Source organism: Spermophilus citellus (assembly GCF_964194105.1).
Source record: "Spermophilus citellus genome assembly, chromosome: 3".
Lineage (NCBI taxonomy): Eukaryota > Metazoa > Chordata > Mammalia > Rodentia > Sciuridae > Spermophilus > Spermophilus citellus.
In genome coordinates, this window is record NC_138184.1 from 56,245,793 (window position 1) to 56,263,208 (window position 17,416).

The 17,416-nt window shown below is 43.4% G+C and overlaps 1 protein-coding gene across 6 annotated transcripts in view; it reads right to left on the minus strand.

The window, feature by feature from the left end:
* Positions 1–16,968, minus strand: part of CADPS (calcium dependent secretion activator) — a 479,847-nt gene extending 462,879 nt beyond the window's left edge. For all 6 annotated transcript variants that reach the window (XR_014020728.1, XM_081283086.1, XM_081283087.1 and 3 more), the window contains exon 1: positions 15,732–16,968. Coding sequence is in view for 5 of the 6 variants with exons in the window: in XM_081283086.1 (XP_081139212.1) it covers positions 15,732–16,169 (438 nt within the window). In the remaining variant the exon portion in view is untranslated. The remainder of the gene's footprint in view (positions 1–15,731) is intronic.
* Between the last annotated feature and the right edge of the window lie 448 nt (positions 16,969–17,416).

Below are 17,416 nucleotides of genomic sequence, written 5' to 3' on the forward strand. Positions count from 1 at the left end.
ACAACTGGAACATGAAATCACAAGGAGGAGAATTCTGGAAGGCTGGCCAGAGCACGTCGCTTTTCTCTACCCCTCTGTCCAGATCCAAATCATACATGTCTATTGACACATAAAAGAAGAGACGGTACCCCCCCCCAAATGTACAAGGAGAGACAGATGATTGACAACCACTGCTTCCTTTTCAAGGAACACTAATAAAGTTGGCCCAAATAAGTTTTCTGGAACCTTAGCACCAAAGTCAAAATCTTCCCACTCGGGAAGTGGTGAGGAGGGAGGGACAGGGAAGCTTGGGTGGGTCCTATTCTCTAGGTGCCCATCCATTCCACTGGGGGATGGGCACCTACAGGAGTGGACAGATCCAAGACTCCCTTTGAGTGTGCTTGGGTTCTTGGAGATTTTCTATATGGATCCCATCCATGCCTGCACTCAAAGTCTGGCTTCTTCCTCGGTCCTTTTATAGATTTGATTTAAAATGAGGCTTACTGTGGGCCTCATGTTCTCTTGGGGCTAGATTAAGCTTTACTGCATCTTTTTGTTTGTTTGGTACTAGGGATTGAACCCAGGGATACTCAACCACTGAGCCACATCCCCAGCCCTTTTTATATTTTATTTAGAGACAGGGTCTTGCTAAGTTGTTTAGGGCCTTGCTAAGTTGCTGAGGCTGGCCTTGAACTTGTGATCCTCCTGTCTCAGCCTCCCACATTGTTGCTAGGATTACAGGCGTGTGTCACTATGCCCACCTTCTGTGGTATCTTCTACAGTGATACTGGGGAGTGTTTTGGCACCTGATCACGGAGATATTAGAATGTTGGTCTGCAGAATTAAATGCAGCTTAAAGGTCAGGCATCTTACTCTGGTGTTCAAGGGCATACACAGTCATGAGCCAACCTTTGCTCGCTCTTCTATTTCACTCCAATATTAGAATCTTATGCAGTTCTCTTTGGCCTCTCAGAGGTTCTCCAACTTGCTTTGCATTTTCTCATCTCTTAATAGTTGAAAGTATTTTTCTTCCCCCCAAATATGACGCACCATTAGCATTTGATCTTCTTAGTCAGCTCAGAACTTCATTCAACTGCCATTTCTTTCAAAACCAAGCCTGGTCCGGGTGTGGTGGCAGACACTTGTAATCTGAGCACTCAGGAGGCTGAGGCAGGAGGATGGCGAGTTCAAAACCAGCCTCAGCAATTTAATGAGGTTCTAAGCAACTCAGTCAGACCCTATCTCTAAATAAAATACAAAAAAGGGCTGGGGATGTGGCTCAGTGTTTGAAGGCCCCTGAGTTCAATCCCCCATAAACAAAAAACAAACAAAGGTGACTAAGGCTGGGTTCCTGGAGGTGTAGCACTTTCCAGAGGCCTAAAAAATGCAAAGCTGAGATCCCAAATAGCAATGCATTGTTGTCCAAATGGACACATAAAAACCCAAACTCTAAATTAGTAAGTGTTCTATTAAATAACTTCTGAATACATGTCGACTCCACTGTTAAATTCTGTCCTCATCAAACATGGCCACAATTGAAATCCGATGGTGAAATTGAGTTTTTTCCTGGCAAGGATGGCTGTGCATACAGCATGACCCCTGAGAACCAATGGTCACGCCTTAACCAATTTATATAGATAGGTAATTTCAAAAGCAAGGTGGAAAGAAATGCATTCCAGCTTAAAACTAGAAAAAATGAATATGGAATATGAGGTATATTTTAATGTATCTGTTATTCAGGGGGCTACACCCCATAAAAATGTGACTCACTATGGCCTTCTAAAGTCCAGGGGTCCTGGACAGTCATAGTGTGAATCTGAGACCAACAGGGCAGTGGAGAGAGTCCTCTGGTAGAAGGACAGGTAGGAGCCTCCGGGTGCTACTCTGCAGTTCTTCCCAATCAAGGGAACCTCTCTGAAACCCACTTTCTGTTTTGCATTACAAAACAAGGATTTATAAAACAAGTCCTACCTACTCAAAAAAGGTTACGAGATGAGAAATGAGGTCTTCTCAGTGGATCTGCTAATAAGTGGCTGGGATATGACTCTTTCCTCAACAATCATGAATTCATATAGCACCTATATGGATTGAGCACCTGTCACGGGTGTGCACTGGTAGGTGGCAACTAGGGATGCCATAAGACAGCTCTGTTGAGCGTGGCAGTCAGATGGGCTGGATGCTCGCACACAGTTAATAGGCACTTGGTCAAGAGTGTAGGCTGGCCATCAAGAAGAATGAAATGATGGCATTGGCTGGTAAATGGATGGATCTGGAGACTATCGTGCTAAGTGAAATAAGCCAGTCCCCCAAAACCAAAGGCCTAATGTTATCTCTGATATGCAGTGATAAGGGAGGGAGGGAAGAACAGAAGTTCATTGGATCAGACAAAGGGGAAGGAAGGGAAGGGAGGGGGATAGGAATAGGAAAGACAGTGGAATGAATGGGACAGAACTTTCCCATGTTCATATATGAACACACGACCAGGGAAACTCCACATCATGTCCAACCACAAGAATGGGATCCTATTTAGAATAAGTTAGACTCCGTGTTTGTAGAATATGTCCAAATACACTGTACTGTCATGTATCACCAAAAAGAACAAATAATAAAAAAAGAGTGTAGACTCAGGTCAGCCTGCTAGGTCTGCAACCCAGCTCTACTGCTCCTAGATATGAGATCTGGGACAAGTTTATTAACTACTTTGCCTCTATTTTATTTTATTTTTTAGTTGTAGGAGAGGGATGATCAGTCACTATATTACCAGGTTACTTATTACCTGACATAAGGCTTGTAAGTACACAGAGCAATGACTAGCCAGAATAAACATATTTTTAAAAAGCCACTTTTTCTTGTTCTTTGTCATAACTGAGTGCCATCTTTCACTTGGGAGAGCAACAGAAGGCAAGATGAGGAGGACTTTTCATGTGGCAGTGCAAAGACCCTGGGGCACAAGAGTGCATGGACAGCACAGGGGATGTTCAGTGGTTCAGGGGGCTGCAGCCAGGATAAGAAAACTGCAGGCATTGACACTGCTGGGAGGGGAATCATGCCACACAAACAAGTTTGGATTTTATCCTGTGTTGGTAAAAAAAAGCCATAGAGGAACTTGGAACCACAGAAGTCCAAGATTGGATTTGTGTTTTTGAAAGATCACTCTGGTGCAGTGTGAGCAAGAAAGAAGTGTTGGAATGCTATTGCAAAAGTTCCTACAAGCAAGCATGAGGGCCCATAGCTGGACATCAGTGACAAAGGGGAAGAGGGAGGATGAGATGGCAGTTTTCTTAAGAGGAACATCATCAGGACCGGCTTGTCATTTGGTGGCGTGGATGAGCAACACCATTAGAGATTTAAAGATGAATTGCACGACTTGGCCTTGGGCAGCTTCGTTATATAGTAATGCTACTGAGCCACTCATGGAGTTAGAAAATAAAGGAGAAAAGAACACAGGTTCAACATTTCTAGCAATTAGAGAAATGTGAATTAAAACTGCATTGAGATTCCATCTCACTCCATAGCATCTCAGAATGGCTATTATCAAGAACACAAGTAACAATAAATGATGGCAATGATGTGGGCAGGGGGAAGGGTACACTCATACATACATTGCTGGGTAGACTGCCAATTGGTGCAAACATTCCGGAAAACAGTATGCAGATTCCTCAGAAATTTGACCAACTTATCCCACTCCTGGTTTTATACCCAAAGAACTTGAAATCAACGTACTACAGTGACACAACCACATCAATGTTTATAGCAGCTCAATTCACAAGAGCTAAGCTATAGAACCAACCTAGGTGCCCTTCAGCAGATGAATGGAGAAAGAAAATGTGGTATATGTACACAATGGAATATTCTCAGCCATAAAGAAGGATGACTTTGTGACTTTTACCAGTAAATGGATGGAACTGGAGACTATCATGTGAAGTAAAATAAGCTAATCCCCCAAAACCAAAGGCTGAATGTTCTCTGATATGCCGACGCTAACACACAATAAGGGGGTGGGGGAGAATAGAAGTTCATTAGATTAGAAGTTCATTAGATTAGACAAAGGGGAATGAAGGGAAGGGTGGGGGATGGGAATAGCAAAGATAGTGGAATGAGCTGGACATCACTTTCCTGTGTTCAAGTATGAATACACAATCAGGGAAACTCCACATCATGTACGACCACAATAATGGGACCCTAAGTAGAATAAGTCATACTCCATATGTATGATTTATCAAAATACACTCTACTGTCATGTATATCTTTAAAAAAACCCAAATTTTAAAAAATCCGATAAAATGGATGAGAAGATAACATGTTATTATTGAGTGGTCTGACGCCAGCCAGGGGAGATATCTTGAAGGTCAATATTCTTTCCAATATCTTCTGCTAGTCTGTGCTTTCTATGAACATCTAGGTACCGGCCCTCATCATGGGAAAGCACTTGTACCCGAAACGACATCAACTTCATGGTAAAACTTCCTCCTGTTCAAGTTGACTGACCATATTTTGGCACCAAAACTACCTTACAGAACAAAGCAGGAGGTTGATTCACGTTCCAGTCCAAGTTCCTAACCTCGCTATAGGGTCAGAACAAGGCATTCACGACATTTAACACCCACGCAGCCACTCCTTGAGCGGCACTCATGCAGCTGAGCAGGCATAAAGGATTGGTGGTCTACAGAAGACACTCATGCTAGAGACAGAGACTGGAGAATTCTCAACATAGAGACGTTAGTGGCTACAGCCATAGTGAGATGGCACTCGGTTATGACAAAGAACCAAAAGAAAAAGTAACTTTTTAAAAAGATGTGTATTCTGGGTAATCATTGCTCTGTGTCACCTCCTCGTCTCCAAAACTCTCTAGGAAATAAAGTGTCAGTGCGAAGACGAGACATTCAGACACTCAGCCCATCCTGTCTTCCACTATTCTATGTAGGTGCTCCTCCAATCCCCAACCAGACCACCAGATTCCCAGAGGACAGGAGGGCTGTCTAAAACATCTCTGTGCTGTTTTGCCTATAGGATCTAGTAAGTTCCTTGTATGTACAAGTGTCTCTAAACAATGTATAACATTGTCTGACGATGTCTAACAAACAAACACTGAATATGGAAAAGCCCCCAAGAAATGTTTTGAGCACAGTATGTTACAACACGCTGCTTTATAGACAGCAGTTGCTACATATTTCAGAAAAAACAATCGCCAAAGTCGATGTTCATAGATATATTTCAACTCATTTGCTTAAACAACTCTGAGCCTACCATCCACACCAAAAGGCTGTTTTTTTTCTGCAGAAGGCGTAATTATTTGCAAAAAATTTTCAATGTTTTCCATTTGCTTTCTTAAGTGGCACAGTAGATTCTCTGCGTGTTTGCCAAAATCCCATTGTCTTCTTGAAAAACGTTAAAGCCCCTGAAGGGTTTGTAGTTTAGCATGTGCTCCTGCAACACTTGGGAACTTAAAAAAAAAAAGTTGATTTCAAAGTATCTCAGAACTTTACTACTGTACAGAAGTGATTTAGAGAACTACCAAAGATGAAGTTGATATTTTCCTCTCATAGTCTGCGGAAAGGCCAGCAGTACATGATCAATTTCCTCCCTATCTCTCAATTTTACAATACCAGCCGGCAGATTGGAATATTTGAAGACTTGATAATTCAATGCATTTTTCAAATCTTTTTTCCCACTTGTTAAAATGAAAGGAATGATACAGTAAAGGGCAATTTTTTTCTCTCTGAGTAGTGAAAGGTATCAAGAAAAGGCCAGACCTAAGACGTAATTGTCCTTTTTTAAATAGATATTTCATGCATATTATGTTCTTCTTACATGTTCAATATGCAATAGTCCTAGAGTTATAATTTATTTATATTCTCGCTCCATCTGGAAGAGACCTTAGACAGCTTACATTCAAAGAACAGGGAAAATAATGCCAGAATCTCATAAAAGAATAAAAGTCTAGAAAAGAAGCACAGTTATGTCTAAACATACAGAACTTACAGGCTCTATGACATAACTTTGACAACCTTGTGACTGATGATATTTTAAGCAACTAGATACTGTGGTGCACTCCTATAATCCCAGCCACTTGGAAGGCTTGAGGCAGGAGGATTACAAGTTCAAAGACAGTCTCAGCAATTTAAAGAGGCCCTAAGCAACTTAAAATTAAAAAATAAAAAGGGCTGGGAATGGTATACACATATACATATATATAATATATGTATATATGTATTTATGTGTGTGTGTGTGTGTGTGTGTGTGTATATATATATATATATATATATATATATATATATATATATATATATAGCTTAACTTTCACTATAATGCTCTTGACTTTTTCCCTCAGAGAAAGCTAATTTAAATACAGTTTGTTATAAAACACAAACCCAACATAGAAACTTAGTTCTCACTGTGGCTCATTTTTATTTTGATGTTTGCCCATTTAGACATGCACTACGGTTCAATTCAGATTTAGCTATTGCAAGCGACTCATAATTGTGCATGGCTTTTAAGAGACTTTTGCCCATATTGGAACTAGGAATTTGTCAGTTCTTGGTATAAACAAGCCAAGTCTTGAGGTAATTGATAGAATGTTTCCGTGGCATAAATTATCTTGAAATCACTTGGTAATTGCTTCACCCTTCATGTTTTCCACTGAGAAGATTTTATCAAAGTAAATAACTTGTATCTCTATAGTACAAGTAGATTGTATTTAAAAATCCCTTCACTTCCTCATCTTCAAAACTCTCTAGGAAATAAAGTGTCAGTGAGAAGACTAAACATTTGCTGAACACCTACTGTGTGCCCAAACACTGTTTGGAGGATGGGGAAATCAAATGGAGTACAGTGACTTTGTTTTGGGGGTTCTTAAAGGCTGGTGAGAGAGAGGCACACATAAAAGATAATTTTTTTTTGTCCCCAGAGTCAGGGTGGTCCACTAAAGGTCCACAGAAGGAATTCAGGGCCACTCCACCACTGAGCCCCATCCCCAGCCCTATTTTGTATTTTATTTAGAGACAGGGTCTCACTGAGTTGCTTAGGGCCTCACTTTTGCTGAGGCTGGCTTTGAACTCTCGATCCTCCTGCCTCAGCCTCGGGAGCCGTTGGGATGACAGGTGTGTGCCACCCCACCTGGCATAACAGCTAATTTAAGCCAGTGCACAGGAGCTAAGAAGGGCAGACTACAGAGCTGTGAGAGATTGAGCCCAGTATGAAGGTTTGATAAAGTTTCCTAAAGGAGATGACACTTGAGCTAATTAAAGAACAAAGAACAAATCCAAGGAAGAAAGGCGAGAAAGACCTTCTAGAATAAGAAGTGACCCCAGCAAAGGTGTCTAAGTATGAAATAGTGTGGGGACCTTTAGTGAACCTAAATGCATGAGCGCTATTATTCCTGCTGCTGCTCACATTTGCTGAGCATCATCCCATCCCGAGGTCTTGCCAAACAACTGGCATCCTTCTTTTCTTGTAATCCTCTCTATTATTTTTTCCCAATTTTACAAACGGGAACATGAAGACATAAAGAGATGGATAATTTGCACAAGATCACCGTCTAAGTTAGGTTTGCGTTGCTGTGACCAAAACACCCCACAAGAGCAAATTAGAAGAGGGGAAGTTTATTTGGGGCTCATGGTTTCAGAAGTCTCAGTCTATAGATGGCCAGCTCCATTGCTCTGGGCCCGAGCTGAGGCAGCACATTCTGGGGGAAGGGCCCAGAAGGAAAGTTGCTCAGCTCATGGTGGGGTCAGTAAGCAGAGAGAGAAAGTGAGGGAAAGGACCACAGGGAAGATTTCTCCCTTCCAGGGCTTGTCCCTAGAGATCCACCTTCCGATTAGGACTGATTAGGATACAGCTCTCATAATCCAGTCGTTTTACCTCTAAATATATGCCTGCACTAACAGGAGGTTTGGGGAGATACTTCATGTCCAAATTGTAACAATCACCCAGCATCAGGTCACAAAAGCAAGCAAGAATTTGAACCAGGGACTGAGAACAGAGCTGAAGCTCACTGTGGTCTGTCTGCACATTGTCTATTCACGTGAGACTTCTTTTCCTCGATAGATGAATAATACATATGCGTGTGTATACGTATATGTATATATATTTAGATAGATGCACTTACAGTTAGTCAGATATTCTTAGAATTTACTCCTTACACACATATAAAAACATGTGATTGGTGAGATTACTTGTAATGGCAATAGTGAATACCAATAAGGTAAACCAACGCTTTTTTTTTTTGTACCAGGGATTAAACCCAGGGGTTCTTAACCATTGAGCCACATCCCCAGTCCTCTTTTGTATTTTATTTAGAGACAGGGTCTCTCTAAGTTGCTTAGTGCCTTGCTAAGTTGCCGAGGCTGGCTTTGAACTTGCGATCCTCCTGTCTCAGCCTCCCAAGCTGCTGGGATTACGGGCTTACATCATTCAACACTTCAAAAAAAGACATTAGAATCAGGACCAAAATATCAAGATTTGAAGAGGTAAGTGACCTCCTCCATAATAGCAAGAATAAGAAAGGCCACATGGGGAGTAGGCACTGCTGTGGGACCCTTTACAAGTCCTCTGATAATGTGGCACCCGTACCCCATCAAAGTGTGCTTGGCATCGACCATTTGACAAATCACCTGGCAATCCTGTCCTTGATGCTTTTGTTCAAAGTGAGTTTTTAAAGCCAGAGAGATGGCCCATTCTTTGTCTGAAGTAACATGAGTAAAGCGGCTCAATGAAAGAAGAAAGCAGGATGCACTGTGCCCTTGACCCCAGCTGGCTTGTGGAGGATGCTATAATCTAAACCACCTGCCTCCTGGGTCTGCTCATCATGTTGATGACGAGGATAACAACTATAAGGCTCTCTCTGGCCAGAACTTCACATATATTAATTTGCTTGATCCTTTTACAGATAAAAATAATACATTGCTGCATATATCAACATAGCAATAAAAATAATACACAGCACATATATCAATCTATCAATAACAAGAGCTAATCCGTACATTGCCTGAACTGCATGCCAGACCTGTTTCTGAGAGCTTTGATTGATTATCTCAATTCCACAGGAATCCAATCATGGAGGTACCACTGCTAGCCCGTTTTTACAGGAGGGTGAGTCAACGGAACCTCAGACGGATGAAATAAATTGCCCAAGATCACAGAGCCTCTAACAGGCTGGTACAGTTAGGAAGCAAACGCAGGCCTTGTAGATTCAGAATCTAAGATCTTAACTTCTGTTCTTCACCGTCTGTCAAGATTATCCATAGCAACTACCAGCCTCAAACTATTGGCTGCCTTCTTTACTTTTATTTCCTGTTAAGAACATAAAATTCATTCCATCACTTGCTTGGAGCGGCAGACAAAAAATAAAAAGGTGATTCTGACCCTCACTGCTACAACTGTGCAGAAACAATAAACTGTTACAATAACAAGAAACAGCATAGACTTCAAAATTCCAGATTACTCACTAGGAGGATTTACAGGGGCCAGGACCTAACCATCAATACTTGTTAAGAAATGGTGTCAACAAAAACCATGAGCTGCCGTCTTATTGCACGCATGTATATATGATTTTCCACTTGGAACAGTATAATTCAGTTAAACTTGATGAAGATTCCACTATTTAAGTGATGGCTGGGGAGTCTTACTGCTGTTACCTTTTGCAAATCTATGAAAACTTTGGCCTAGTCCTGCAACATCTTCCCATTTTAAGAGAAGCCAGAAATCCACATTAAAAAAAAGAGAGAGAGAGAGAGAGAATCTTGATAGCTTTAAATGTTGATAATTAGTTCAAAAACAAAAAACTGAAAAATTTGGAAAGTGTTTTGTAAACAAAGTACCTCTATGGCTCTCTGGGGTAGGCTAAACCTCTCCCATGAGATCTGTTTTCTTCTAACCTTTTGAGATCGGATCTCCTCATCTGAAAATGTAAGAAGTTGGGTTCAACAAATTCTAACTTCATCTCTAACCATCAGGGATTCTTTGAAGACTGTGCCATATCTTGTAAAAACATAAGCAAGTCCAATTTTAAAGAACTTATAAGTCTTTTTAAAAAAATACTTATTTATTTTTTAGTTATAGGTGGATACAATATCTTTAATTTTTTTATTTTTATTTTTATGTGGTGCTGAGGATTGAACCGGGTGCTTCACGCATGGTAGGCGAGCACTCTACCTCTGAGCCACAACCTCAGCCCCAAGAACTTATAAGTCTTCATAAAGAGTGACCTCATGGTCCAGAAAGAACAACAAGTGATTACATTGGGAGGGACCTTAGAAATCTCCTGGAGCTTCTCCATCCCCATCTTCAAATGAAGAAGAAATAACCCCAGGGACCAACAACTTGCCTACAATCAGCAATTCATTGGTGGTCATGTTTGAGCTCCAGTGCATGTTCCAATAGCCATGCCTTTCCCCATCACCTAGCTTTTCAAAATTCTGTATTCATTTGAACTTATAGACTCTCTTTCTATGTGGGGTTTTCCAATGATACCCACTAAGAAGCTGTCCCCCTGCCCGCCACATTCTTTTCTTTTTGATTCAGCCACTTGAGTTAGGATTCTGCCACTAGGAATCAAAATGATCTAACATTTCCAATCCAGCAGGGACTCTTCTCTACATTCCTTCTGCCTCCTGCTCTTTTGCAGACTAGAGTACCTGTCCCTCCTTCTGCTTACCCAACTGTGTTCCTTCTTCAAGACCTGAACTAGCCTGCTTCCTTCTTGGATTTCTCCCTGTATCACTTCCAATCTTTATGTATCTATGCATATGCACTTTCCCCCTTCTCTCCTTTAGAGCTTGTAATCAGCTTCTTATTATTAAATACTTTCCTTCTCCCAACATATTTGACACATATATATGTCCTCTTCCCAACTGAAGCCTAAACTCCCCTAAATCAGCAAGCTCATCTTTCAGACAGCTTTTGGTTCTTGCTTTCAAGCTTGGAAGAGTGCTTGGTGCAGTGGGTTATTTAAAACTCAGTTGGACATGAGAATTCTCCTCATCTTTTTCAGCTTCGGTTTGTAGAGACCTGGCCCCAAATCAAATACTGGTCATATTTCAAAGTGATAGCCTATGATTGTGTATTGAATTTGCTTTTGCAGGGGAAAGATCCCTGAATCATTTGACTTTTATTACTTTACACAGTGCAATTCTTCAGGAATGAAAGATTTAATTTCCTTTGTCCTTCAGTCCAGTTTTAGGGAAGCAGGAGGCTATTTCAGGTGTGTAATGAGGCAAAAACCTCTTTTATTACTTCTTCTAGATTCTGCATCTTCAGAAAGTCTCTGCTGGTACCAGGGCATAACAGTTCTGTCTGCATCAAAGAGATCGCAGGGAAAATGTCAAAAAACATATTTAAATAATTCAATTCTCCCTCTGATGAAAAGAGAAACATGTAATTCTGCTGGAAGGAAATCTGGTTTAACAGTTACTTAGTTCTCTCAAAAGGTTAGACATTTTATTTTTTTGAATGCAAATCATATTTTGCATTGACAAAGCAAACCTTAAGAATTTTGAATAGTGGAGCAATCCAAGGGCCTCCAAGCATATCAGAATGAATGAATCACTATTATTGATTTAAAATCCACACACACACACACACACACACACACACACACAGACTTAACTAGGTCTTAAATTTTATGAAAAGCCTCGCTGTTGAGTTGTGCCCAAATAAAGCCAAATAAGTAAATGGGTAAACATGGATTCTCTATGGCTAAAAGTGACTCAACATTGACTGTACTTTCAGGGGAAGGTTATAAGCTGAATCACATGGAAATGAGTAGCTTGAATTTATAACACATTTGGTGCAGTCATCAAGGCCTCCTGAATGAAATAGGAGTTGCCATGAAGTAGACACAATTTTAGGATCACTCCTTCCTACCATCATATAAATACCTGCACAGAGAGGTACAGGCACACACTCCCACATATACAAGAAGGCTTGCTTCAGACTCTTCGTAATCCAGGCATGATGAATGATTCCCAATTAAAAATAATGGTGCTGTCAATCTAAATATTACACAGAATTGTTTACAATGCCTGCTTGTACACGCCCTCAGTAACATCTATATGTAGCTAGTTCACACGAGGTAGCCACCCATCACCGTTACTACACAGTTTAGAAACAGATGGTGTAGCTTTGCTATGCCAACTTCTAGGTATTCATTCTACCATTCTGACAAAAGAAGGGGTGGGGGGAAGAGGGGGCAGGGAAAGCAAAGAACTGTTGTCATTATGAGTTGCTGAAATCTAAATTTTGACAGTCGGGTACGGAATTTTTTGTTTGGGTCATAAATGATGAACACCATCAAGTTATATTTAGAGTCACAGAAATGCAAGCAAAATATGCCTATAAATGATAAAATAGGGTTTGCAAATTGTCTGTTCAGAGTCTTGTCTTTTAATGAAATAAGATGGTTGGAATGCCCAGGTACTTATCCCCCACCCTAGGAAAAGTGAAACCCAAGTAATTAACTATCAAAATTATCCAAACAATGGCACCTTTTCCCCTGGCTCCTTTCCAATTATTCTTTTAAGCTAAAATACTTGTTTTTTTCAGCTAGAATCACATAGCCAAACTGACAACAGTCTGGTGTTTGTATTTACCAGCTAACTGCTTAGCTCTTTCCTCTATATTCCTTATGAGGTTAATACCTAAATGCCCATGTTGACTGTTTGATTGGTTCCCAGAGGAAGAGGGGTAGACAGCAAGTCAACTAGAAATAACCCTGGGTGGACAGGTACACTTGACATGTTATCATGGTGCTTCTGTTCTTGTACTAGAATATTTTGGGCCAGTTTCTCCTATTCAAAAGATAGGCTTTGGAATCAGAATGTCCCATGTCTTAATTCTCATTCATTTACCTATCTACTTAGTGTATTAGGCAACCACAAAACCTTCAAATCTCAGTTTTCTCTTGGTAATTTGCATATTGATAGGGTTTGAGGATAACTAAAAATGATTTAAAAAGAACAGAAAAAGGAATTTAGATGAAAACCAAGGAAATCTAAATAAACTATGGACTTTATAGCAATGTATTGCTAGGGGCTCCTTCAATTGTAACACCTGTACCATACTACCATAAGATATTAAGTACTAATAGGGGAAACTAGCTGTAGGGTCAGTAGCAACTCTCTGTACTCTTTTGATTTTCAGTTTTCAGCCAATTTAAAACTATTCTACAAAATAAAGTTTATCTTCTTAAAAAATGATCAAAGTGTGGCCTCTTGCATATAGTAATGGGTACTTGAAAAGTGATAGCATGATATAGACTATTTAGTTTTATAAGGTGCATTACACTTTCTACAATATGATCTTTTCCTCTATTCAGCAATCCCTTTTCATAGACAGTTCTATCTCTTTGCCTCCCATATCACTAAATCCCTTTCTATACATCATTTTACTTCTCTCTGGGTTTTTCTAGTTCATTTCTATTCTATTATGAACTCGTTTTTAGTTTACAAGTAGTTTATATTTCTCCAAGGCTAATTTTAGTTCTCCAGTTCCACTCGCTGGCCACAGTCTTAGCACAATGATTATGAAAACATTTCAATTACTTTCACTGATCATTCATTCAAGAAAAAAAATCAGAGTTTTAAGACTCTTATTTGGAGAAGGAGCAAAAACACTTTTCCAGAAATGCATTAAAAACTTCAAAATACAACAGTGGGAAAAGCTTATCTTCTCTTATACATAAGAAGATATATATATTCAGCTTCCCAGTAGAGCCAATAGGACCTAGGGTTGCTTTGCTGGGATATATATTTAGCAATATTTTCCTGCAATAACTAAAAATAGTTTGACCACAGGGCAATGTTATCTATCTGCTCTGAAGTTTCTCTGATGTTAAGGTCATGGGTTAAAACAGAATCAGCTTGCCCTTTAAAACCACAGCTTTAAATGCATTTAGGTAAAACATATAATCAGATCAGAAAAACGTGACCTCATAATGATCTTTGTCAGATGGCTGAAGGTTTGTTTGGAAGAATTGGGTCTACATGGGATTTTTTTTTTTTTCTGTTACAGTGTTGGAATGGAGACAAATCATCTGTTTAAAGGACGCAGTTACTGAGACTTTGTTAATGAAAGAGTTTTTCCCCCCTTCTTTTTTATTTTCATTGTGAAAGTATAGCACATCTTTGGTTAGTGCTGTCACTAATGGGATACACTGGAGATGGATTTGGCAGTGCTAAGAAGACACAATTACTGCAGTAATTCCAAGCTGAAAATTGAAATGTCTAGTTCTGTGGACCCAACATCCAACCTTAAAAACAACAACAACAACAACAAAAATACATTTCGTTGCTCTGAGAATACTTTTGCTCTATGATACTAAAAAAAAAAAAAAAAAAAAAAAGTAAGGGGCCACTCTGAGGGTGGGGTGAAGAGCCCACCTCTGGCTCTTAGCCAGGAAATGAGTTTTATTTCTTAGTAAAAACTGATATCCAAACTTGTGATGGCTGAAATAAATCGGCAGGGTTGGGTAATGTGCGTACGTATGTAAGCAAAACAAACAGGAATCTGTGCTAACTCAAGATAACGATGTAAGATAAATATGGAAAAAATCTAACACTCTACTACAGCAACATATAATTCAGACTTAAAAGACAGCAACGGAGAAATGCACTATTTTAAGACACTAGTCTCTTTTAAGAAACTAACCCCCTTGATGGGGTTAGAGCTGCCCTGATGTGATGGGGTCACATCGCCCCTTGGGGGCTTCACCGGCTTTCTTGCTAGCTTCACTGCTGACTTTCCTCACTAACTCCACCTGGGTTCCTGACTGCTTCTCTGCTGGTCCGCCCCGCCACTGCCCCTCACCCTGCCGCGTGCACCACTCCCCTCCTTTCTTTGGCTGGAGAATAGCTGATAGAAATAGGCGCCTTTTTTCCTCCCCATATCAAAGGCGGCGCGGAACCGCTTTAGCCTTGCCCCAGCCTCAGACACAAAAAGCTTTTCTGATGCCTATAATTGCGAGGTTTTTTTTTTTTTTTTAGCTGCACTTTATGAAGCAGCAGGGTTTGGAGGGCCTCGGCGAGCCAGAAGGTGGCAGCGAAGTCACCTTGGGAAGAGAAGAGGGTCAAAGGGAAGAAGGTGGAGGTGCTGACTCTGGCAGAAGGCCCACCAGGCGCGCCCCTACTCAGGAGTCAGTGTGAAAGGGAAGGTCGATTGGAAAGAACCAGTGGGGAGAGGTGCCCCAGGGCCTTAGGCGACCCGGGTTGGTGATCAGCTGATGAGCTGGGAGGAGGGTGCCCTTCGCAGCGTCTCTCCCGCTGGCCCCTGAGGCTACCGTGAGTCCTCGGGAGCTAAACACTACTCGGAGGTGCTCTCCTCCCAGCACACCGGCGCCCCCACCTGCCGGTGCCCCCGCCCGCCTAGCGCACGCCCAAGAGGGCGGGCCGGAGCTGAGCGCAGCCGCCGGCCGCTGGAGAGCGCTGGGAGCCCTGCTAGCGAGCAAGGCCTCTCTGGGCGCCGCGGGCTGCAAGTCACTCCCGAGCCTACGGGGTTACACAGCGGGACCTGCTTGCCCAGCACCCTGTCAGGGAGGCCCCGGCACGCGGCGCTGAGCTGCGCTCCAGGCCCCGCGCGGGTCCCAGCAACTCCGGGCCGGACTGGGCCTCAGGGAGGCAGCCTCGCAGCCCCTTCCTCCCAGGGCGCGGTCTCCACCTGCTCCGACTCCTCCTCGCCAGCTGCGCCGCCAGTTTCCATTGTTCGCCCCTCCCGCCTGGCGACGTCCGGGGCTGCTCCCAGGGCCTCCCAGGCGCACCTACCTTCTGCTGCCGCCGAGCCATGTCGGTGGGCTGCTTGGCGTTGAAGGGGTAGGCGATACAGCGCATCACGAACACATAGAGCTGCAGCCTCTTCTTCCTCTCCTCCTCCTCCTTCTGCAGCCGCTCTAACTCTTCCTTCTCCTTCTCGCTCACCACCGACGGGCTGGGGCTGGAGGGCCGGCCGCCGCCGACTCGGCTGCTGGGCTGCAGTCCCCCGGCCCCGCCGCCGCTGCTCGAGCCGCCGCTCCCGCCGCCGCCGGCGCCCACCCCGGCCCCAGAGCCGCCGCCGCCCCCCATCCCGGCGCTGCCGGCCGAGCCTTCACTGGTGCGGCTGGGAGACAGGCGCGCTCCGGACGCGGCCGAGCCAAGCACCTCCTTGCCGCTCTCCTCCTCCACGATCTCATCCGATTCCTCTTCGCTGGACGAAGGGTCCAGCATGGTGGCGTCTGGGAAGGGGGGTCCCTGGAGCCCCTGATTTGGGGTGCAAAAGGTGGGGGGCGCTGGAGGCAGCCGGAGGTCGGCTCTCGCGGGTGGGTGCTTCTCCCCAGGTCAGGGAGCTAGCGCGCTGCTGCTGCTGCTCAGCCTCGGCCGCCGCGACTGCTTCCTCCGCCCGGCGATCGCGAGCTGGGCTTAGACCCAGGAGTGCGAGGGGAGGAGAAGAAGGGAGAGGTGCGTCCGTGGATCCGAGGTGGGCAAGGGCGAGAATCAATTGCGAGCCCCAAGCCCGCAGCCGGATGCCATCTGCAGCCGGTGAAGGAGGCGCCTCCAGAAAAGATGCCGAGTGTTGCAAGCTGTCGATGCAGCCAAGAGCCGGAGAGGCATCTTGCCGATTGGGGAGGGAGCGGCGCTTACGTGTTTATTGGCTTAACTCTCCCGTGTCCGCAGCGTAAAGGGCGGTTGCAAAGGGCTTGGAGAGGGGGAGGGTGCGGAGCGTCCCCAAAGCCTCAGCGTCGCAGCACTTGTGACCCTAACGCCTTCACTTCTTCCTAGCCCCCTCCCTTTTGTGGATATTTTCCTCCTTGATCCCCACTTCTCATTGTCTTGACCTCTGTTCCCCTCCAGGGGACAAAAAAGTTCTTGGGGGAGGGAAAAATACAGAAACCAGTGACTTTTACCAGCGGAGAACAGGCCGTTTGGAGAGGCCAAATCAAGAGGTGTCCGTCACTCAGAGGAAGTGTGCGAGTTTCCGTGTGGTGAAGAAAGGGTCGATCTCCTAGCCCCAGTCTATTCACGCCTGGGCGGTGGGGGCTGGGCAGCAAGTTTGTCCCACCCGTAAAAACTCTGATTCCAGCGATTTACTACGCAGACGCCCACTCTAATTAAAATACACGGGAATCAAATTTTGAGTGTGTTGTCGAATCGACCATGCAGCTCAACTTCTTAAGTGAAACCCCTGCTTTTGCCTACCTCCCTAAAGCTATGATGAACGTTCTTAGGTTCCGAAGAACTGAGATCACTTTATACTGTGATGAACCTACCCCTGAAAAAGCAAGGCATCTGGTCTCTCAGCCCTTTCTCCACCCATTTTGACTCGCTGGAATAGGTAAGCCGAGGAGTGCCCCCCTCCCCCCAGATGAGAAAGACACACCCGAAGAATTGAGCAGCATTCAGATATTAATGTACCGACTCCCCTGCACGGTCTTGGCTGCAGTCTGTGGGGTAATCTATTAATACATAGCAGCTGA